The 24,287-nt window shown below is 41.9% G+C and overlaps 1 protein-coding gene across 2 annotated transcripts; it reads left to right on the forward strand.

The window, feature by feature from the left end:
* Nucleotides 1-633: 633 nt before the first annotated feature.
* CNN3 (calponin 3) lies at nt 634-24,148 on the forward strand. 2 transcript variants are annotated; one of them, XM_058842512.1, is made up of 7 exons: nt 634-824; nt 19,087-19,208; nt 19,658-19,724; nt 20,910-21,047; nt 21,486-21,602; nt 22,341-22,487; nt 23,042-24,148. In XM_058842512.1, exons 1-7 carry the CDS (start codon nt 768-770, stop codon nt 23,387-23,389), a joined length of 996 nt encoding a protein of 331 aa, XP_058698495.1. In that variant the 5' UTR covers nt 634-767; the 3' UTR covers nt 23,390-24,148. The 2 variants fall into 2 exon arrangements, with proteins under 2 accessions (XP_058698495.1, XP_058698494.1); XM_058842511.1 differs by lacking the exon at nt 634-824 and adding an exon at nt 909-1,047.
* Nucleotides 24,149-24,287: the final 139 nt, after the last annotated feature.

Below are 24,287 nucleotides of genomic sequence, written 5' to 3' on the forward strand. Positions count from 1 at the left end.
TACTCCTTTAAAAGGAATTTCACAAGTAGCTCAGGCCACCGCACAGCGCAAGAGAGCGGTTTTCGTGAGCGGCCGAGGGTTTCCCCAGCAGCCAGCCCTGCCCGCGGCCGGTCCCGCTCTGCCCCGGCTCCCCAAGCCCTCCTCTGCGGCGGCGGTCCCGCACCGCCCGGGAAAGGCCCGAGGCCGAGCACGGCCCCGAGCGCAGTCTCCGCCGTCCTCCCGGTTCCCTGTCCTCAGTGCGGTCATCCCGCTCCGGCGGGGGCTTCCCAGCGCCTGCGGCTGTTTCCTGACGGGGCGGGGGGCCCCGTGAGCAGCCGGGCAGCGCCGGACCGCGGCCGCCGGTCCCTCGCCGAGATCCCACTCCCCTCCCCGGGGCCGCCGCGGGCCGCAGCAATCCGCGGCGGGGGCGCATTCCGCGGCGGCGGCCCTCGGTGCCCGCGGATTCCTTCCCGCTGACGTCCCCCCGCTTCGCTCCGCTCCCCGCCCCGGCCGGACCCCCGGGCGGCGCCCGGCGGCAGCGGCGGCGGCGGGCGGGGCGGTCCGGGCGGGGCGGGCGCCCCTCCCCGCGGCCCCGCGCCCCCTCCCCGGCCCGCCGGGGGGGCTGTCCCGGCCCCGCGCCCCGATTGGCGCGCGGCGGCTCCGGCGGCCGCGGGGCCGGGCCGGGGGGGAGGGACTAGAACTTTCCGCGGCCGCGGGCGGACTCTCGTCTCAGCCCGGAGCCGCCAGCGCCTGCGATCAGCGCCCCCGGACCGCGGGAGACCGCCGACATGACCCACTTCAACAAGGGGCCCTCCTACGGGCTCTCCGCCGAGGTCAAGAACAAGGTACGGGCGGCGCGGGATTCGCCGGCCTTTGTCTGCACCGGGGGGACGGGACGGGACGACGCGGGGCTCCGCTGCCTCCGGCTGCCGGCGGGATCCCGCCTGCCCCGCGCGGTGGAGGCGCGCAAGGATGCGCCCGCCGCCGGCCCGGGACAGCGCCGCCCTTCGCGGCGCCGCTCAGGAAACTTGCGGGCACCGGAGAGCTGTCAGCGCCGAGCGGACCCGCGTAAGAAGCCGCGATCCGCGTCGTCGCCCGGGCTGCACCTGCCCGTGCCGGCACCCCTGGCACGGGACATCCCGCTCGTGCCTTCTCCGCCCGCCGGAGCCGGGCGGGGCGCGGCGCTGGGGCCCGCAGCCGTCCCGCAGCCGGCCGAGCGGAGCGGAGCGGAGCAGGCGTGTCCCGGCGGGACAGAGCCGGGCATGGCGCGGGCGGGGCGGAGCGCGGTGCGGAGCGCGGTGCAGGCGGTGCGGATCCCGGTGCGGATCCCGGTGCGCGGGGCGGTGCGGATCCCGGTGCGGATCCCGGTGCGCGGGCCCCCGCGCGGCGCATTCCAGCCGCATGACATCATGGGCACGGGCGGCGCGCGGCCAATCGGCGCCGGGCCCGCACAGACGCGCATTGTCCGCCCGGGCCCGCCCGCGGGGCGCACAAAGGCGGCGGGGGCGGAGGGGACGCGCCCCGCGGGGAGCCCCAGCCGAGGGGCGGCACCGGCAGCCCGGCACCGGAGAGCCCGCTTGAAAGCGGCGCTGACAGCAGCCGGGCCCCGCGGCCGGAGCCCGTTGTGCGCGGCTTCGCTGAGGTTTTTCTCATACTCTTAGGAACAAAAGGTGTCTCACGTTGCCCTGTTAGACCGGCCGCTACCTTGCAGCGAACAATTACTTAATAAGAGTGAAAACCTTTGCAATGAAAATTACACCGCTAAACAAGCGGGGCTAAGTTGGTTCTCAGTGTCTTTACTCACGGGCTTAAAATCTAGACGTGGTGTTTAATAACCGGTTGTTTCACACGCATGTCTGGTTTCAGGCTTCAGCAGATCCCCAGATCCTGTTTTACTTGTAGCTGAGTAGAAAGGAAAGCGGGGAGAAAAGTAGTTACTTTAAACATTGTAATTTATGCTTTACAAAACAACATTTTGCCTTGGGTTTTTTTTTTATTTTTTTTATTTGCTTTCTCAGGATGGTTGTGGGTTGTGCTGCAAAGTTTGATGACATCACGTAGCCAAATGTCTTCCAGAGTGTTTGCTTCCAGCATCTAAACTTAGTGATTTATCTACACCATTACACACTGAAAAAAACCCAAAAAACAGCCCAAGACTAAAACTTGTTGTGTATTACTGAATGTGAATTAGGAAGAAAGTAGATGCCCTTCTACTTTAAAGATTATTGACAAAATGATGTCGGTTTAACAGTGATCCCTTAATGGGGACAAGATGGAAAGGAGTTCTTTGTTCTTTCTTTCTTTCAGTTTCTTATTGCCATCAGCTTCCTTAGGGCCTCCTGAGGAACTGTTCCAAGCCTGTGCATTAGCAGAGGGTTTGAAACTGATGTCTTTCACACCTTTATGCAAAGGGCCTTCTACTTCATCTTGCTGGGTTTTGTTTTGCTCACATTCTCTGCCCCCGATGCAAATATTGCAGAGGGGTGGATGTTTTGGGGCAGCTCCAGTTTACTTGTTTGCAGGTTTCTGCTGCATTCTTTGAAAATGTCAGTGCAGCAGTGCCATGGAAAACAATTCAAGTGCACTGAAGACGAATGAACTCATCTCCTTTCTAAGAACACAAGCAAACGGAAAAAACCTCCAATGAACAACCAAAACTCCAGAAGAGATGTAGCTTTCAGCTTTTAGAATATTATTCTCACTATAAGAGATCAAATTTCAAAGGGATTGTTATATACAGGTATATTGTGTACCTCCAATCTATTTTGCATGGGTTTGTGGGTTAGATGTGTGTCTGCTCTGTATAATTTTAGAGGATTAGCAGATAATGTCTCTGTAAACATCAAAAATTCCTTTTCCCAGATTTTTCTATCCCATGAAAATTTGAAGAATTAGTTTCCAACTTTTTGAGGATCAGTTTTTGCTGCCAATTATGATCACACTTTCTAAAATACTGGCCTTTGTGCAAACTATTGCGTTAGGGTTTTTTCGTGTGCTATTGGGGTAATGTTTGTAAGTAGCTGTAGAACCTCCCTGCTTGAATGATAGTGACTGTTAAATACCCTTGTTTGAAATTTTCAGTGCTGATCCCCAAGCAGGGTTTTTCTGCAGTAAACAGCTTCATAGTTATGCTGCCTGAGGGTCCAGCTGTGCTGGATAGAAAAATCCCTTGGTTTTGTTTTTTTTCTTTATTTTCTCATTTGACATTGTATTAGTGTTCAGAGAGACCTTTTGTTTGCTATGGTATTTGAATAGATGAAGATAAAGTGTCCTGATGCTTTTTAAGAATTTAATTTAGTTGAGGTTCAGGAGTCAGTCTTTAAGCTTAAAATCTATGTCTAATTTTCTGATTAGGGCTGCTTCTTTTTTTTATTTTCCTCTCCTTTTGAGGCTCCACCCTTCTCTTGTTTTGCTCCTTACCTTAGTTCACACTAATCTGCTCTCTGTTAGGGATCTCTTTTCCTCATTCCTACAGAGAAGGCATGGAGTTTGTGTACTAGTTCCCAGCTGTAAGGAAACTTGTCTGCATGAGAAATGTGTAGGTAGTCAAACTAGTGTAATCCGTTTGAAGCTGTTTCCCTGTTTACTTGAGATCACAGAAGATAATTGATCCAAAACAAATATTCAGCGGGGAGCCCTTTAAACTGATTGAAATGGATGGTTTCTTCTGCAGGCAAGAAATAATTTTCTTCTTGAGCAATGGGGGAGTTTCTGCAGTACGTGAGGTTGACATAGCATGAGATGGTGATGCAATTAGATAAAGCTGCAAACTCGATTTTACATTTGTCTGATTTATGCCCCATTGTCTCGCTGCAGAAGGTGTGGAGCAAACAGGAACATTGGGCAGCAGCAGGAGAGGTTCCAGTCCATTCAGCTGCTTCCTAGTGGCTCCACCCTTCCCATAGAAATGTTATTTGTATTGGGCAGGCATTTATCTTCTCCCTCCTCTTATGTTTGATACAGTGCCAGTTTCATCTTCATAAGAAAGTGAGGGTGGGCAGGAGGATGGTTTGTGTGGGGAGTTAAATTAAATTTTGCATAGCATTTGGCTGCTGCGCATCCCTGACTTTCCCTCTGAGCCACCCCTGTGTCAGGAAGCTGTCAGTGGGCAGTTCCATTTCCCAAACTTTTTAAAGACAGCAGAGTAACTGAGGTGAGTTATCCCGGCCCTGCCGCTGCCACCCTGAAAGGTCAAGCCCTAGCGAAATGGAAGAGGAACAGAAACAAACTTTTTAAAGTGAAGGCTGTTAGACAAATGAAGCCTGTAAACAAAGTATCTCCTTATTTTGCAGGCATGCAGGAGGGCAGTAGTGTTTCCTGCTTTCCTTCTTGAGGGTGAATACAGGTTAATGAAAAAGAATTGAAGTCTGTGGTGAATAATGCAAACCAGTCCTAGGTATGATTATTGTGTTCCTCTTGAAAGTGCTGAGGAGAAAATTCTTGTCATCTATTCTACCTGCTACAGACCAAATAAACAGATTTAATTGCTTAGTCCAGAAATTACTTTTTTTTTTTTAAATAAATATTTTTTATCTAGGAACCAGATATAAATTATTAACTTTCAGATTTTTTAATTAGTGATTTAATAATGAGATAAGTTTTGTCTGTTTGTGGTTGAACTGTTAGGCCCTCTCCTTCCTCTTTCTCACCCCTTTTTTCAAAACAGAAATAATACCCTTTTTCGTTCTTAAAACGTAACTCTTCCTACCATATATTTACCATTCTGTGCTTCCTCTTGACTATTTTCCTTTAGGTTTGCTCACCAAATGTTGTGAACCCTAGGTAAGAATGTTTGCTGCTGATTAAAGTGCATTTCTATTAATGTTGTCTGAAATGATGTAATAAATATTGAGACTGTACTGGATAAAGGCAGTGAAAACTTAGGCTTTGAGAGCAGAGGAGAATATCTTCTGTCATCATAGGTGACACTGTAAGATCTCTGCATTCTATTCTCTTGTATGTAGACATCTACATAAATTTTAAAGAAGTAATATCTTTCATTTACAAGTTATGAATTGAATTCAGATGTTTAGTTTAAAATAAAATCAGCCTGCATGACCATTTGCATGACACAAATCTTCATTTTGTTGCATGGGGAATAAATAAAAATCTAATATTTTGGTGCTATATACTGAAAGGAATTTCAGAGGAAATGGCAGAAGAATTTATAGGAGCAAGCATTAAATTTCAGTTTGCTCTGGTTAATTCATGGTTTCTGATAGTTGATCATGACTCTTGAAGTTAACATTTCCTAGTTAAATATCAATTTCACTGTGGAAAGCACTAAATCTTTTCTCTTTGTGTCCAAATTTTGTGTTTTTTTGAAGAACTGTGAATTTCTTCCAGCTGGATCCAGGCATTGGTAACAGATCTGCAGTTTAAGTGAGCTTCATAACTTTGTACTTAATGATACAGTTTTGATAATGGAGTCCATAGCAAAACTGTCCATGAAACATGAATATGACTGTGGAATAATTCCATAGCTAAACTTACAATCAATCAATGTTTGGCACAATAACTACATGCATCACTAAAAACACATTAGTGGTATAAAAAATGTGACCATCTATTTTGTCAGTTAGTCTTAAGCATTTTTTTAATGCTTTTAATGTATCAGCAACCAATTTATTGGAATTCTCCCATTTGTTTACAATTTCTCTGCTGGTTACTTGGTTCTGATGCTTAGTTTCATTTTGACTGTCAGTATTAAAACTCAGTTAATTAACAGTATTAATTATCAGTTACAACACTGCCCTCCACTTCCAGATCATGCTGTGTTCCTTTTCTGGGCAGTCACCTCCTGCACTTTTGAGAATGTGTTTGCCACCTCAATTCCTGAAACATGAGATTAGCCTTTTGCTGGAAATTTTGCAAAGGATTTTTTTAAAAGAAACCCAGTGAATCACTGGCTTTATTAAGCTGTAGTAACCAATTAATTTGTATTCTCCTAGTGTTAGGTCCTGTGTGTGAGGAGTTCTCGTACTGACTGAGAATCAGTATTAATGTGGATGAATTTGATTTTTTTGTTGTTGTTAAACAAGGAGGATAATCCAGCAGTGGAGGATCATAACTACAGTGTTTCCACTCATCTTCCCCCTTTAGTGTCTATCTCAGTGTGCCTTGATGTGCCTAATCCATTTGCCATTTTCACGATCTCAGGACAGGTCTGTTCTCCTAGGCATGGTCAAGTCGAGGTTTCCAGTTCTGTGGCTACCTCAAGGGAAGCATTAACACTAGAGCAGTAATCAGTAATCCTGCAGATTAGTGCAGAGTGATGGTGATGGAACCCACGTAGCATTGGTTGGCAGTTCATAGCAAGGCTCCATCTCTTACCCTGAGCAGAAGCACGTGGCTTGCCTTGAAAACACTTCCCTTGGCAGCAGTTTGGATGTTGGCACCCGTGCCTGTTCTGGAACCTCACCTGAGCCCACAAACAGCGGGACTCGTCCTCGGGAGCCCTCGCACAGCCCCACCTGGCAGACACGTCCTGTCCCAGGGTCACAGCTCAGGAGCCCTGGGCAGATGTGTGAAAGTGGCTGCCCCAGGACATCTGGCAGGAAACCAGGACACAGGAGTTGGCTTCCTTTGCCCACAGGTTGTGGTCCCCAGTAAATCTTGGCTCTTCATTGCCAAGCTGGCGATTGTCCTTGGCAGTGCTCAGACCTGAGGCGCGGAGCAGCGCGGGCCGGGTGTCGCTGCCTGTGTTTAAACCCTGAGTGAGGGATGTCATTTCCAGTTTTGCCTCTCATCTTACACTGTTTTTTCTAGGAGGAAGGTGATGACTGGCATGGCATAGCCAGGATTAGCTCCTGCTGCCTCATGGACGTGGAGGCAGAGGTGGAGCCCCACGCGGCTCTGCTCCTGTGTGTGGGCACAGCACTGACAGAACTGCCAGTGCTGACCACCACGGGGCACAGGAGAATGAACAGTGAGGATGTTTGCTGAAACTTTTGTGATCTTTAACCTTAGTAAGCACCCTGTGTCTGCACTTCCAAATTGAAAGCATTTTCTGCCCATGTGTAACATTATTTACTGTGACCTTGTTTATGGTGGATTAATAAACTTTTAGTAAATCTTATACTGGTGGTAGAAAATCATAAAACTTGCTAAGGTTAATTTTTAAGGATATGAGATCAGTATTTTGCATCCTTTGAATGCAAGCTCACAGTGTACCTCCTATGACTAGAACACTTCTGAAGAAAGCAAATAGAGCTTGACAGTCATGACAATTAAATGGGATTAGCAGCCTCAGAAAATAAAAAACTATGATTTGCATTACAGTAATGCTTGCTTGTTTAAAATTTACAAATGAATGTGCTCTTTGTGTGGTTTCAGAGTTAGACTTAGTTTAAAATTTAGAGAAAAATAATTATAGTCCTGTTGCTGAGTCAATACCCATAAAAGATAGATGGATGGATGTGCACGTTCTTGTGGGACACAGCAGCACATCACTGATTTTTGTCTCACCTTGTCTTTTTTTGACAGAACATTTATTTGGATGCTTTTTCTTGCCTGCAAATAGTTTATAATTTGCCTTGGAGAATAAAGGATAGAAACTTCTTTGTACTCAGAATTGTTAGCTTCTGTAGCTGCACAACACGGTACATGCTGGGCATCTGACACGTCCTTTTAAGGCAAACTTTGTAGAGATTCCCATCCCCTATGGAACTGTACAGGAAAGGCCTTCAGTGAAAATGGGCTCGAGGCCAGGACACGTAGGACAATTCGAAACAGATTTTTTCTAAGTGAGATCATGTGAAAATTCTTCTTTTTTTTCTTTAAGAGGGACTCTTTTACTTAAAAATGCTTTTTGTAAGTATCTGATTCTAAACAACTGTTAACTTGTCTAGCTATGTTCAGCAGCAAATACTTTCTTTTGAGTAAATACATTTGGTTCTGCAGTAATGCCTCATAGTAACTTGTGTCATTGTTTCTATTTAGTGGGGTTGAATGACAGTGATTTTCTCAAAAACTGTTTTGACTTTCTTCAGGTGGGTGGTTCTGTGTTTGGGACACTTTTTAAAGCCACAAAAACCCTTCCCTCCTCCCACCCACACTCACCCTCCTTACCCCCTTTTTTTCACCCCTCGTCCTCATCAAACCAGTGCAGATTTTAGTAGTTATTTAGAGGGAAACATAATGAAACTTCTTGTAGCTTGTACAAAACTCTCTCTCATCCCAAGTGGACGCTATTCTGGATTATCACTGGCCAAGGCTGGCAGGCATCAGTGCCCCTGGAGGAGCTGGCAGGAGGGGAAGGCCAGTGCAGCGAGGAGGAAGTGCTGCTGTCACAGCCACGCTCTAGTGCCCTGCTTGGACTGTGCCCAACACCTCACCCAGTCCCAGCAGGGCCAGGCAGGCTCTGGGAGCCTGAGCTTGCCCTGCTCACTGATACTCACTCATCACCGGCCTTTAACCATTCACTGCCTTTGCTGCTTCCCTTCCAAGACTCTGCTCTGCATTCTGGGGTCAACACGGGGTTTTTCTTTAGGCAGACTTTTATTTAGACAACCTTTTGGTTACTGAGTAATCCTTAGGAGGTACAGTGAAACTGTGTGGCTTGTGCATACACACAGGACCTGAACACCAAGTATTTGCCTAAATATTTCTGCACTTTCTTGTTGTTCTGAAATGCATGAAGATGGAATCTGATCTATTGAAAATCCTAGCTGGCTGAATTATATATGGATTCTAAACAAATCTTGTCCTGCTTTGCATGTTTGTACCATGGCTCTTCCCAGGAAAAACTAGATGTTACTATTGCAAAAGCCTTACTTCCTGTTAAGAAAGCTCTCCTGTTATATTGTTTTCCTGAGGATATTTCCACTGCTACAGCCTCTTATTTATAGACAGCATTGTCTTAGTATCCCTGGTTTTGCTTGAATAGGAATAATTTAATTACAAAATATTTTTCTGTTGTCCCTAATCAGTTGGCCATATATTAGAAGCCTTCACAGAAGAAGGTAAAGTATCAAACACACATGCATTTGGGAAGGGATTTGGTTGTAGTTAAATGTTCATGGTGAAAAGCAGCTCCTGCCTTGCTGTTGACATGGGCCCCAGCAGAATATTTCCCTTCTTTGTTGAGCAAGGGCAGAACACAAGTCAGAGCTCAGGCCAGTACACAGCAAGCAGAAGGATGTGTTGGAGCAGGACCTGCACTGCAGCTCCTGTTGAGATTCCCACTGTGTGACCAGCCCGAGCTGCCACTGCTTCGGTTCTCTTCATAACACTGCGGGGGATCAATTACAAGTTCCATTATATATCATAATTGGAAGTCAGTGCTGTGTTAAGTCAATGAAGCATGTGTAGTTCAGGCACGTATCTGGTGTGCTAAGGCTAAATGCTCTTTGCTTAATTCTGCAAGAAGCTGTTCCCTTACCTTGCTGACATGGTTGTATTAATCATGCCTTTTTTACTATGGTCTGTCTTGATGGCAAACTTTGTCATTAGTAACTGATGGCTTGAAAATGTCTGTGATATGAAAAGCTACTTCTATTTGAAAGAATCTAGCTAGTTTTAATAAAAAAAGTAAACAAAGATTGTGAGATTAAATATCAGTGATAAAGCACTGGTATTTGAATGGATGGAACAGAATTGGAACAAAATACAACAGATGGAGTTCAGTCAGTGCACCTGAGCATTTTGTTGTGCTGAACAATAATGGAACCTTAAATAATTGAGGATTGAGACCTCTCACAGTCATTTACAGTGCAGCCTCGCCCACCCATTCTGCTGTGTGGGTATTTCAAACCTACTCTCAATTCAGGAGTGCAGCATAATGACACAACTTGCCTTGTGGCATCCTGAGTTTTGGATGCTGTGTGCATGTGCTTCTCCTACCCACCCCCAGCAGTGCCAGCTGTTCTTTCTGCTTGTGTTGAATTGCTGAAAAATAGTGCTTTGAGAACTTCTGCAGGATATTGAATCAGAACCTGTTACTTTGGAGTTTGTTTTTTCTACTTAAACACTTGTACTTTCTTCTTAACTCATGAACTCAAGTGTAGCAGGCTTATGGCTTGATTTGTACATTGCTAAAATTACATTTTCATTAAATAAAAGGCTGAGCTAGAAGTTCATGTAATCATAATTTTTTTTGCTTTGTCTTACTTTTCTTAGACTTTCTTCTTAAGAGGTACATTATTAGAAAATTAAATTAAAATTTTCTAACGTGTTTATCACCCTTAAAAATATATATATAATTATAACACTTTTTATGTGGTTAAAGCACAACTTGTCTGGGTGGCCAAATCCAAAATATTTTTGAATGTTTCCTGGATTATAGTCAGTGCTGTGCATCACCACTTTAAATTGGTCAGAGATATACCCAGGAGGAGGGGAGGGCCAGGAGCAGCAGGTTATTGTTGTCTTTCATTCTTTGTGCCAAGTTCATTCTTGCAATATTTTTGCTGGCAGTAAAGCAAAACAACAGCATGAAGCTGTTGATAGACAAGGTCTTCTGAAGCTCAGGGTGTGAAATCTGCACTACTTGTGCTTCTAAGAAAAATAGCAATGGGGAAAATTACCTCAACCAGAAAAACATGCTATGCATGAATTGAAAGATTTTGATCTACCTTTATGAAAGATAAATTTAAGCAGCTCCTAGTAGCTAGAAGCAGCTAAGGAAGTTCTCAATAAATCATGTTCTCAAGAAACCAAATTAAAAAGAGCCAGATTGAATCATTATGTGCAAGGATGGTGAGAATGAGAGGAATCTGTGTTTTCTTTATGGATATCTATCACAGGCACCTGGGTGAGCCTGTTCAGTTATGTGAGTTCATGGAGTTGGAGTGGGGCAGGCTGCCAGGTGCCATCCGTGCAGCGGCTGGGAAACACCGGGAGCTGGGAAATGCCGGATCCCTCAGGACCTGCCCTGTCACCTCTTCATTTCCTGGGGCTGGCATCACAGCTGGCAGCAAGGAATCAGGTACCTGAGCTAACTGGGTGGGGGCAGGCAGATTGCAGCGATTTGAGGCTTGAGGTTTACCTTTGGAAAAAGTGCTGAGAAAATGCAGCATGGAGTGTGCCTTTGCTGGAGGGGCAGGAGGAATGTGCATTTAGCTTTTATAGCGACACTTGCAGTGACAGACTTCAGCTTTCTTTAGCCAGCTTTTCTGAGAGGTTTGTTTGAGTTCCCAGTTACCTGCTTCCTGCTGTAGAACATAATTACTCTGGTTTAGGTAAGTGAAGAGGGTTTGAGGAGGAAAAAAAAGGTGTGGCAAGAGAATGAAATAATCAGACTCTGTAGTCCTATTTGGAAGGTAAATTTGAAAGACTTGTCAACACAGTTGGGCCTTGAGGAAAGGCTACCAAGTCACAATACAGTCTGCTTATAAATTACATATTTGAAAGCCATTCTATTGGGGAGAAAAGTGAATAAACTTGAAACAATATATAATTTCCTGGGCTTCTGTAGTAGCAATAGATGAGAAAAGTATTTTGAGAAAGATCGAATGATCATTGATGTTACTGTTTCTCTTCGCAGACTCCTTCTAGGCTTTGAGAACTACTGTTCCACCAGTTACAGTAACAGTTGTCTCAGGAGATGCTTCCTGGGTTACTACTGTAAAAACTAAATTGTTTTCAGATGCTTTGGATTTTTTTTTTCTTTTTATGCACCAGAATGTTCTGTATATTTTTTTTCCCTTTCCCGCACAAAAGAAGATTAACTAGGCATCACTGAGGTTTGTCAGATTACCAGGATTTTCCATGCAGCACTCCGTGTGTTGTCTCAGGAGACCTTACTGCTCATGATGTCAGAGCCTGTCCAGATTTGCTGTGTCATATCAGTCATACTGGGGGTGGGTTTCAAAGCAAGGAGAATTCCATTCCCATCAGGGACTAACAGGCTTTTTTTGTCCATTGGCTTGGATCAGCTGTGTCTTAGCTGAGAACAAATTTCATATCCCAGTGGTTTTTTGAAACAAAAACCATCAGTGGTTTAGCATAATAGATAGTGGATACTACTGGAAGCATGTTCTGTGAAGAAATACAAATAGTTCAGCAGTATGCAGACTAAATAAACATAGCAAAAGAACTGGATACCAAGAAATATAAAGTATGGTGGCATGACCTACATGCTACAGTGGACAGTGGAAGCTGATGGCTAAGGAGAATTGGAGTTACAAGCCAGGAAGTTGTGGCTATGGTAAAACATGGTAAGAGCAAAAAGCACAATAAAAACGGAGAACGTTTGGGTAAGTGAGGGCTTGTGGTATCTGCTGGGAGTGAGAGGGAGGCAGCATTCAGTCCAAGGGCAGGCCTGTGTCCGGGTTGTTGATGCGCTCTGGGGGAAGAGATGGTAGCACTGGCTTCTTGAATAACTTGCAAAATGTCATAAAGTCCTGCTGGACAGCCAGGGAGTAAAACACTCAGTTCTTCCAGCCAGCTGATCTGGCAACAAGCGCTCTGCATGGCTGCAGGTACCTGTACTTGTAAGATGACTTGGAAACTTTGAGGCATGGTTTGTTCTCACTTCACAGAGTTTAAACTGGTGCCTATGGGAAGAGTGCCAGGAATTTTGGACTAATACTCATCCATCTCTTCTTTAAAGATCGTAGCCTGAATTTTGATTTACAGAGAAAACAGTGATATGTTGGCAGGATATCAGTTACACATAAAATCAAAAAAAATACAGTTGAATATTAAGCAAAATGGATACAGCTGTAAATTTTTTGTGCTAAGTAGCACTTTGGGATATAGTGAGATCTTTCAGTGGTAATGTTAATGCAGTGTTCTCTGCCTTTCTGTACAACAGTCCATAATGACAGAAAAAAAATGCATCTTCAAATACCAGGGCATACTGAATGGTGGCTTTGAGTTTTTGAAGTACTTTCCTCTTTGGTTTTCATCTGGATTGTCACATTCCCATTACATTTACGGTTCTTGTGCACAAATACACCTCCTCTGACATTTGCTTTTGCATGCAATCTAGGTCAACATACATGAAATTACCAGGGGATTTTAATTTGTCCTTATGATGAGAGCTCATTGGGTTGGTAGTTCAAATGGCAAGAAGCTCCCCTTGACAATCACCTCGGCCCTCTCACTTCCTCTTCTTACCCACTTCCAGTAAAAAACAAAACTTTATATTTTTCCACTCTTGAGTCCTCTGTCTCAATTTACAGTGTGCTATTTGTTTACTCTATGACCAAATAATCAGTGTTTATGTCCTTGCCACTCTAACACCTCTGAAACTGAAGGTTAGACATGTACAATAATCTGTTTGCACTGTAGAATTTTAACCAGAAAGTTTTAGCTTGCCTGTGTAATTAAAAAATAAATAAATAAAATCCTTCTCCCTTTTCTCTAATGAGAATTTACTCTTCTGTGCCTTTTTCTTGGTTGTTCACATAGCCACTAAGCTCTTAACACTTTTTGTCTCCCAGGTATTTTTCTGTGTAAATTTTAGGTGATTCAGAAGTGTGTTCTGTAACAGCAGGTGATGAACAGGAATTCTGGATAACAACTTGGGATTGGCTGTGGTCTGCCTGACTCCCACTTCCGAGCAGTAAGGGCTGTCAAGAGCTTCTTCTGCCTTGATACCAGGAGAGAATTTTGCTTTCATCTTTCCCCACACCATCATAAATCCTTTAAAGGGGGAGTAAAAAGATTTCATCACAAACTAGTGCCAAGCAAATAAAAAAGAGGTATCTTTGGCCTCAGCAGGACAAATCACTGCTGAAGGTAGTGCTTGTTTCAATGCAAAGGGTGTTTGCAAAGGCAGCACTGAAACCACAGCAATTCAGTTTCATTAATTCTGAATTAATGAAGATTGAAAAGTTGATACAGGAACAAATTGCTGCTTAAAATTGAAACTGTACAACCTTGGGTCTTAAAACCCAAGTAGTTTTTCATTTGTTGTTTTTATTTGATTTCAGTAGTTTATGATCTAAATGTGTAAAAGTAAAATTAATATTAAACCCTCTGGCTAGACATGGATTAAATTCCATACAAGGTGAATATGCTCCTATACTTATTAAAAATTCAGTAAGCTTCCTCTACTCAATCTTGTTTTTTAATTGAAAAGTTAGTAATTTTGTGTCACTTTAAAGAACAATATGGACCATACAAAATTTCTCCCTACAAAGAACATTAAAATCCAAAACTTAGGCCTCTATCTATTTTTCTGTCCACTTTGGTGAAAAAGCATATATGTAACCTCTTCCTATCCTATGCTGGAGTGAAGTCCTGGTTATTTCTCTTGCCGTGCATGGCCCTGTACTTTATTTACGTTGGAAAACCAAAATGTACAGCCTACTTGCTGAAGTTTTATATGTATGTAAATCCCAAGTTTTGTCAACAAACACAGTTCCTTTAATAGAGTTGTTGATGTACTTTGACAAGCACATCCTTTTCTGGTTGGAACTTAAGACTAAAGAGCAGTTTTTTCAAATGCCTACTAGTACTTTAAATTTAGCATGCTGCACATTAAAGCCTTGACTCCTGCTGGGGAGGGCAGGAAGCCTGCAGCTTTAATCAGAAATTTCATCAGAACTAAGAAGTGCAAGCTGTTACGACATGATGTTTAACTTAAAAAGTTTTATCCTTTATACCTTCTTTTTAACTTAGTAAGGTCTGTGTTTGCTAGTCCCAGTGTAAAAAGAAGTGCAGTGTGCTTATGCTCTTCCTTGAGATCCTGTTACAGTATTTTTCCAGAGTAGCAGCGATACAGCCAGCTGAACTCTCAAACCAGAGATTTGGCACACACGTAGCCCTTAGCACACAGTGTGTACTGTGTAATTTGGAAAAGATTAGTATAAAAGGACAGCTCAAAGTCCATATGATATCAGTTATGGTGTGAAGTACTGGTTAACATCATCACTCAAACTGAACATGCTACAGGCACAGAGTAGCTTCAAGGGACACACAGACAGATCATTAAAGTTGGCCAGCAGAACTCTGCTAGCTTCCAGAAATCCATGAGCTTGATAAAAGCAGTGGTGATTGTTTCTGTCCCTGTACTACATGGAGGGAGTTTTACACTTGAGGTCTCCCAAACAGGGAAGTCCCACCTGAACAGAGCTAGATGTGAGGATCAGGTGAATCAAGTTTGCCAGAGGAATCAAGTTTAACCCAAGAATTCCAGCCTGAGGCGTACATTGGCATTAATACATGTGTAACAGTTTGTCATAGGCGGTAACACCCAGCCTTTTCCTTCTGCAACCTTGGATCACCTGGTATAACCTTTGACCACTTGTATAAACGTTAGTTTCCTTTCAATGACATTTCTATTAAACCTCTACCTCTGAAGCATCAACAGAAAGAGCAACATTCACAATTTTATGTATCTTTCAACATTTGTCAGAAGAAAGAACAGTTCACCTCCTGTTATCTTCTATGTAAAATCTTACATCCATTGCTACAACTGAATTATTTCTACAGTGTTCTGAAACTGTAGAGGTTTCTTTCATGGCACTGATGATACTTTGAATGAAGCTGCTTAGCTACTGCTTTCATCTTCAGTAGTACAATATTTTCTTTTGCTGTAGACTTCTAAGATTTAAGTATCTTCCAAGAAGGTTCAGTATTCATAAAGGATCAAATGTTGGCATATTTTTGATTAATAGTAATGGAAAAACACTTACTTTTTTAACATTTATATCAAAGATTCTGGCTTCACCTCATAGATAGCAATCAAAGGAAAACTGGAACATCTCTGATATCTACATGTGGAAAATATGAAATATTCAGTAAGAGCATTACATAACTTCTGGTTGTGCCATTGGGAATAGAAGAGCTAAGAATTCAAAAAAAGCATAATGCCTTATTTCTGATAGTATCTAATCTATCACTCCCTGTTTAATCCCTTCTTCCCATATGTTTAAAGCCTGATTCTAAAGATTCCACATCTATAGCTTTTCAGATAGATTGAATATAATTTGCAGAGAAACTAGCACAAATTTTTATTTTTTGTAGCTTAGTTTCCCACCAGCTCAAAAATCAGAACAAAAATAATCCTTTTAGTGGCAGTGAGAACTCTCCTCATGTGTATAAGCATTTTTTACTTCCTATCTGTAGATAACCACTCTTGTGATACCCCAGGGCAATTTAAAACCTCTTGAAAAGCTCAAGATTTGAACACATGGTAAAGTACTCCAACATAAAGTAAATATTTTTCAGAAGTGATAAAATTCCACCCGATTACTTCTAAGGTCCCCAAGCAATGGGGTCGGCAATTTAATATTCAGTTCAGTTGTAATCTCACATATGGAATGTACTTATTATTAAATGAGGAAAATTTCTGCCTTTTTTCCTTTTATATGCTTGCCAATAAAGATTAAAATAGCCACACTTGCAGAAGTCCTTAGGGTTGTCTGTCTTACTGGCTTCCATTTTTACATTTTTAAAATATTGGGAAGGAAAACATTAATCTTTAAACTATGATCACAAACTTAATTTCTTTTTATTTTTTTTTTTTTTTAACCAGCATTTAAAAATAAGTGGTAGAAACATAAGTCCAGTTCAATTCCAGATGATTTCAATTGCAGGATGGCTAACACTACCTTTAAGCTACACTGAAACTGCCTAAACTTTCAGAAAGCACAATGTTCATTATGTACCTAACTAAAGAATTGTGGAGGAGATTAGCTCAAGCCCTGCTTTGTACCCACATGCATGCTAGAATGATGATTTTATCACAGTGTGAGCTGTCAGCATACCAATGACCAGCCCAAATTACCTTCTGTCTTCTAACTGGAGCATTGGAATAGAAAGTTCTGGCCTTTCTATAAATCCTGTTCCTTCGTTTGAAGTGGGGTACAGAAATAAATTATACACTGTATGTCTTGCCTGTACATGTAACTTGAGGTTTTGTGGGTGAGGTCGCTTTTGCAAGATTTTAATAGGTTCTCTAATGTGTAAGAAGAGTACAATGCTACAATTCAGTCTTTTGGGGAAGATGTTTTGGTATTTTTCTCCCTTGCACATGTATTTATTTTCACACAAAATCTGACTCAGTTCTGTCCAAGACTGCTTCTTTTCTGTACTTTTGAACAAGTTGGTTGGGTTCTGCCAGATGTTACTGGGGAGAAAAATTAAGGCTATGATTACGTAAGCTTTGCTTCCATAGGAAGTAAAAATATCCATGAAAAGTCATTTGTAAGCTAATCACCAGGTTAGGAAGGAGAAAGATGACAGCTGACTTCTTTGTACAGCATTTTCAAGATGTTACCCACCCCTTGCCATTATTACCATCACTGGAAATGAATGTAGTTGTGCTGCTGCTGTGCCAAACTTAAGGGAAGTGCAAGGTGCCACCCAAGAGATGAGACCACAGCCGTGTCCTTTGAAGCTGTGACCTTCAGTTAGCTTTTCTAGTCTGCTTCTAATCTTAGCTAATATCCAAAAGGTGTGATTAAAAAATAAAGTCATGGCATTTTCCTTGTCAACTTGTACAGAACGCTGCACAGAATTTTACACCTTAGTCAAGATCTGAATGTAGGAATGGATGAGTCCATTATCCTGACCTGTAACTAAGGCACCATAGCACTACTATTACAAATAATCTAAGGAAAATAAGTATTACTCAGACAGGATTTTGAAATAAAGCCAGAGATACAGGAATTTTCCATTCCCCTTAGAAGAAAAATAGGGAACAGAGTACTGTAATTTGTAGTTTGGTCAATTTGGAGACAGGGATTACTAATGCTAGCCAAAACGTAGCAACTGCCTCTATCCAAGTAATTCAGATATGTTGGAATTATAATCTCCTTCAGTAAAAATATAGCTGCTAATAGCTGGCCTTTCTTGGCTGAGGTCTTACAACTATATGTAAAAGGTCTCAAATACATTTTGATCTAATGTCAATGGCTGTAGGTGAGTTTCTTGTTAGGTGTTTGTAAGCAGCTGGTGTAGCTGAGCTGACTTTCCAGGTGCTGGAAACACTGCAGGAACATTGTGTGCTTGGTTTCTCATGGTAGCTCCCTCACTCCCCACCTTGCTCACTGACCCATGCAGGACAACTATTGAAGGTGGAAGTGCTGCCAACCTCTGCACCAGTGGAGGTTATTTATCCAACACAATCTTCGGCTCAGATAGTTCCTTTTGTTTTCAGAAAAAGTAGTGATGGTTTCAGCGATAGAATCCATTTTGTCCAACTTGCCAATATTGAAAAGGATTGCAAAGGTGACAGGTTTAGCCTGAAGGAAGTTGGAGCTGCTTTTCGGTGCATTCAGGAGGAGGAGAACAAAGGGCAGAGTGAAAGAACACGGATGCTGTTGACAGTTGGTGTTGAAGTTCACTGCTTTTAAGCATTCCTTTCACATGGATTGATTTCTAGTGACTGAAGCATAAACTTACACACAGAACAGTGAAGTTTGAACATCTGGAAAATTAATTTTTAAGTCATCTTGCTAACAACTCGGGGCCTCTGCTTGAAGCCTTAAACTTCAGAGATTATTGCAGGTTTTGTTCCTTTGCAATTAAAATATGAGATCACATTTTATTCCAAAAGAGTCTTCCAGGAAGGTCAAAGAGAAAAGAAAGAGCAGGGATACTAAAGGTTAGCAGTAAACCAAGACACACACACACAGTCCCCAGAATCCCCAGGGAGATAACTCTTAATGTTGTAGCAACAAGGAAAAAACTTACTAGGACATCTCCATTAATCATAAACTAGCTATAAAAGCAAACCCACTATAATTTTCAGCTGAATAACTTCAAATCTATTATATAAGATTTCTCATGTAGAAATCTGCATGTGAGCAGTAGTACTGATGGCATGGCAATTCAGAATTCTTGTGTTCAAAATATACAATTTCCCTTCCTTACTTCCTGCCAAAGTATAACTTGGGCCAAATATTTTTTCAAAAATCATTCCTCTGCATCTGTCAAAAGACTTTTCAGGAGCTCCAGGAATTCTTACTCAAGGAAAAACTGCTACATGCTTAAAAGTGCTTTTTCCAAACAGACATTTAGTAAAGCCATGAAAATTACAGTGAAAGAGATAAAGTACTTACATCTGTACCCTGATGTATAAAATACAGTTTAAAAGTCCAGCAATAAAATTATGGGATGACAGCTACAGCATACTCTGAAATGGAATTGGGGTGGGGAAGAGTTGGAGATTTCTCTCCTGAAGTAACTTTATGACTGCTTGTGTTACAGATTGCCCTGAAATATGACCCCCAGATAGAAGAAGATCTGCGTAACTGGATAGAAGAGGTTACAGGGCTGAGTATTGGTGCAAACTTTCAACTGGGATTGAAAGATGGCATAATCTTATGCGAGTAAGCATTTATTAAGTAACCTTATTTTTAGGAGTTTTCTTCTTTCAAGGAACTAAGAAGGGACTTTCTGAATATTCCCCTTCAGAAGACATCAACAGTTACAGTCAGAGATAGCTGACTGTAGGGTGGGAGACCACTTCTTGTAAACTGTTGGAAAAATGAACACTTACATCGCCTTTATATTTCAGCTGAGATTTCAAAGTGTTTCTAAATTTAATGGTGTAGCTCATTTCTATAGTAATCAAGTGGCACACAAAAATTCTTACAGTCTTCTAGACTTGTGGGACCTGAGAACTGAGCTAGTCCACTGTTTGAGCCAAGAAATTAACCATTTTGATGAAACTAATGCAACTAATAAAGCATGAGTGAAAGTATTATGTAATGCCTGCACAGATGGTATAAGGATGAGATTTATTGTTTAAGCATTTCCCTCTTTTTCACCTTCCCAGGCTTATAAATAAGCTGCAGCCAGGATCAGTGAAGAAAATTAATCAATCAAAACTAAATTGGCACCAGGTAAAACAAAAAATAACCAACATCAGAACTACACCTCTAACCCCTTGAACCCTCAAACAATACTTTTGTTCTGTATTAACAAATTTGCTGTGAAAATGGTACATCTTAAATCTCAGTAGCACCAGTTTACATATGATACATATCCAAGAGTTGAGGATGCTGCAGACATGAGCAGTGTTCAACAGAATGCAGCTACAGCTGAGGTGGTTTATCAATGGCAGTTGAGTACCTGTATTTAATAGCAGTGCTTTAGCTGCTCAGGGAAGTATCAGATGAAAAAACAACCTAGAGCCCTATAGCAAAGCCTTTTTCCAGTTAAAAAAAAAATAAATAGATCTTTTTATTAAATCACAACTGAGTTTTCCATCCAGGCAAGGTATTAGGTCGACAGCTTGCCTGTAGCTAGTCATCTCTGTATGAAGTATCCTCCTGAGAAGGTGTCTAGAGAGGATGCAACATGCATTTGGAACAAGCATTGGAAGGGTTGCTGCCTAGAGTTACTGCCTTTGCTGTTGCTGGGTCTAGCTTAATACTGTTATGTCAACCTCCTTGTTTTCTTGGCATTGAATGCTTCTAAATATGGACGAGGATTTTTTGTTTTTTTAAAGTTTTAATACCTCCTAAAACTTCAGAAGGGAAGAAGAGATTCAGTCCTTATTCTTTGTATTCTGTATTGCTTTCCAAAAACCCAAAGCATATTTGTCCCAGTAGGTGAGCAAGATAATGCCTTCAGTTCATACAAGGTTCCCATCCACATAGTTATGGTTTTATTTTATTCAGAATGATCCGTTCCTGAAGTCTAATAGCATGGATACTATGTCACATTTTCTAATTTTGAAGCAGGTTTTAGATTAGAATTTCTCTTGGAAGGGACAGACAGTTGAGACAAGTTTTCTTATCAAAGCCCACTCTAATAAAGTATATGGTACTCACTGATGGAGGGATGCCAGGCTGGATAACTTCTTAGTCTGATTTCTGAAGTCAGCATTAAAACTAACAAAAAAATGATCCCAGACCTTCCACCAGTCACTCTTAACCATGCCAACTCTTTTTGTCCAGTTTGCACAAAGCAAAGGACTTGAGTAAAACAAGCAAACAAACCAAGCAACACCAGAAGGCTTTAAAATTACTTTATTTCTGATTTCAAGCACTGTGTAGAAAACTGGCTTTTTTGTTCCTGTTTAGCTGGAGAACATTGGGAATTTTATCAAAGCCATCCAAGTCTACGGCATGAAGCCACATGATATTTTTGAAGCAAATGATCTTTTTGAAAATGGAAATATGACTCAAGTACAGACTACTTTAGTGGCACTGGCAGGTCTGGTAAGTATTTGTACCCCTGGAGTTGGCCCAAATCCACATGCCAGTTCAGATGCACCCTTACAATTCATGTAAATACAGAAAACAGCATCCAGCCTGTCAGGAGAGGACAGAGAGTACAGAGGCTCTGAGATACTTCAGAGGGCTGTGTGCTCCCTCGTGCCCCAGGGAAGACTTAGAGCTCAGAGTGAGGGCTCCTGACTGCTTCCATGTGCATACACAGAACAGGGGAGGCTCACAGGAGAACTCTAATCCCTGCAGAATATCCTTGTGACTCGGGTGTCTTTGGAATGCCTCCTTCAAATGGTGAGGGGAACTGGTACCTTCTCAGCCCTGACACATGGAGATAGACCTGCTTCGTTTGAGAGCCCACGCTTAGGGTGTGGAGACTGAAAATACACTTCAAACACTGAATATTCTATTTTCCCTCTCCCTAAATAGGCAAAAACTAAAGGTTTTCATACTACAATTGATATTGGTGTCAAATATGCAGAGAAACAAGCACGGAGTTTTGATGCAGGAAAACTAAAAGCTGGTCAAAGTGTAATTGGCCTGCAGGTAAGTATGAAATTCAAGTTTTCAAGTTAATTTGTTACTGTTGAGAACAACTTTCTTGCTTTGATTAACTGATACATGTTTATGCAAAACCAGGTGCAGAATAACAATATATTCTTATCCTGGAAGGAGGAATGAGCTTTTAATTCTTGTAAGCAGTTGATTGGCTTTATAAGCTCAAGTCACTGCCTGGAAGGTCGGTTTGTTTTTTTTAAATCTGCTGTAAGAGTGATAAGGAGAAAAGGAGCAGCTAATATTAGCAACATCATCTCTGTCTTTTAAAGTGATTTTAAAGTAGAAGTCTTTGGATAGCTAAAGTTCTTTGTATGGTAGAAACTTTTTTTCCTCTCCTCTTTCCATAGTAATCATAAAAGTCAAAGTAAAATCTTAAAATTCCTGTGGTAGAGAAATTGTGGCAGTATAAATTAATCATTACTGTCCAAGGTAAATTTACTTTTGACATTTTGAGACATACATCCATTCCAATTGCAATGAGGTTGTGCAAATGACAGTCACTGAAATGCCTTAGGATGACAGTTGCCTTTATTTTTACTTCTGAAACTCATTAAGAAGAAGGGGTAATTTATTACAGTAGTCAATCTATAATATGAGGAAAGCAAGCGCTGGAATTACTTTTTTTTTTGTCAGCCATCGCAGTTACCAACCACATTTTTTTCTTTAGAATACACGTAATGTACAAATAAAAATAATTTTTTCTGTCTACCTCTTCCCCCAATAAAGATGGGCACCAACAAGTGTGCCAGTCAGGCAGGCATGACTGCTTATGGAACTAGAAGACACCTCTATGATCCAAAAATGCAAACTGACAAGCCATTTGACCAGACGACAATTAGCCTACAGATGGGCACTAATAAAGGAGCCAGTCAGGTAAGCAGGACTGTGTGTTATGTGCAGGATGGACACAGCTCTCAGCCTAGTGGGACAGGAGAGGCTGGAGTGGTGCCCAGGAGCAGAGTCTAACAGGCAGCAGTGAGTGGGTATGGTTCAGCTGAGCTCTTAAGCAGTAATTGAGGAACTTGAATCTCTTAGTGTAACCACTGTGCTCTGTACTGGGTGTCTTAAGGCATAAAAATGTCCCGGTGCTTCTAGAATTTCCTGCTGGCAGTGTTATAGCAGGAGAAAACAGTAACTTCATTTTAAGTATTAACTAGACAGAGGCAAAAAAGCAATTGCTTACTGGCACTACCTTAGTCAGAACACTTAGCATACTCTTTCCAAAGAGGAACATGAACTGTACCTTTCTGCAAGGACTTCCTTCTGTGACTTACCTACAGGTGGATGCTTGTTACTGTGCTGTGTTTCGTTATACTTGAATTCCTACTTATGAGCACTTTCAGTGAGGCATTCTAGTATGATATCATAAATCTAGTAATCACAACTCTTGACCTTCTTACTGAACCTCCACAATCCTGTTTTATTAGGCTGGTATGCTGGCACCAGGTACCAGGAGAGACATCTACGATCAGAAGCACATATTACAACCTGTGGATAACTCAACTATTTCGTTACAAATGGGTACCAACAAAGTAGCTTCACAGAAGGGAATGAGTGTGTATGGGCTTGGACGGCAAGTGTATGACCCCAAGTACTGCGCTGCACCCACAGAACCTGTCATTCATAACGGCAGCCAAGGAACAGGAACTAACGGGTCAGAAATCAGCGATAGCGATTATCAGGCAGAATACCCGGATGACTATCACGGAGAGTACCAAGATGACTATCAAAGAGATTACCATGGTCAGTACAGTGACCAGGGCATTGATTACTAGCTTTGCATCGAAAGTTCAGTATTAGTCCATTATTTTATTCAGTAAGAACGAAACTAGCCTTGTGGAATTGTTACCTGTCTTTCCTACACACTACACTTAATGTACCTAAAGAAATACTGCCTTACATACATTCCTTTCTCCTTTCTCTGCCCTTTCCCTGTCTAGTTGCCTTTAGTGCTGTAACAGTTGTAGTCTACAGCATAAACAATAACTGCATATGAAGTAAAAGGAATACTGTGAAAGGGGGAGTGCTCTCATACAGCCAGGTTGTTTCGTAAGGAGCTATGCATTCTCACGATCTCTACTTAAGTAGGTTTTACATACCGAGTTAAGCCTTCATTTTACATATTTACAGCTTTTCTCCAGAGGAGATAAAAGAATCTCATGCTTAAAGTTACATGTGGTCTTTGGCAATTAAATTTAAGGTATCTCATTAGTGATTTAATATCATTGCTATTTTTTAAGGTATTGTTTGCTAATGGTAAGTCTTGCATTAGACATAATTGTGCATTTGTGATTGTGTATTCATTCCATTATCAACACTGACCAAACTTAGAAATAGTTGTCTTACTAAAAAGGGAGCTTGTACAAAGTCTTGAGCCAACAGAAGTTCCATGATTGATGGTGCATTTACCTTTTATTGTGCCATAATATATCCATGTAGAAATGCTTTTTTCTTCCTTGAACTGTATTTATTGCCACACTTCTCAAACTGATCCCATTGTATTTTTATAAATAAATATTTTTTTCTTAAAGGTACGTAGATGATCTTGTCTCATTTGTTATGCTACCAGTCTTAAGGATTAGATGCCATAAGAATTATTCCCAGATAAGCATCACCTTTGCCTGTGTTAAGGGTAGTGTAGAACTCCTCTCTGTTGCAGTTTGGGTTCATTCT

Source organism: Poecile atricapillus, chromosome 7, assembly GCF_030490865.1.
Source record: "Poecile atricapillus isolate bPoeAtr1 chromosome 7, bPoeAtr1.hap1, whole genome shotgun sequence".
Taxonomy (NCBI): domain Eukaryota; kingdom Metazoa; phylum Chordata; class Aves; order Passeriformes; family Paridae; genus Poecile; species Poecile atricapillus.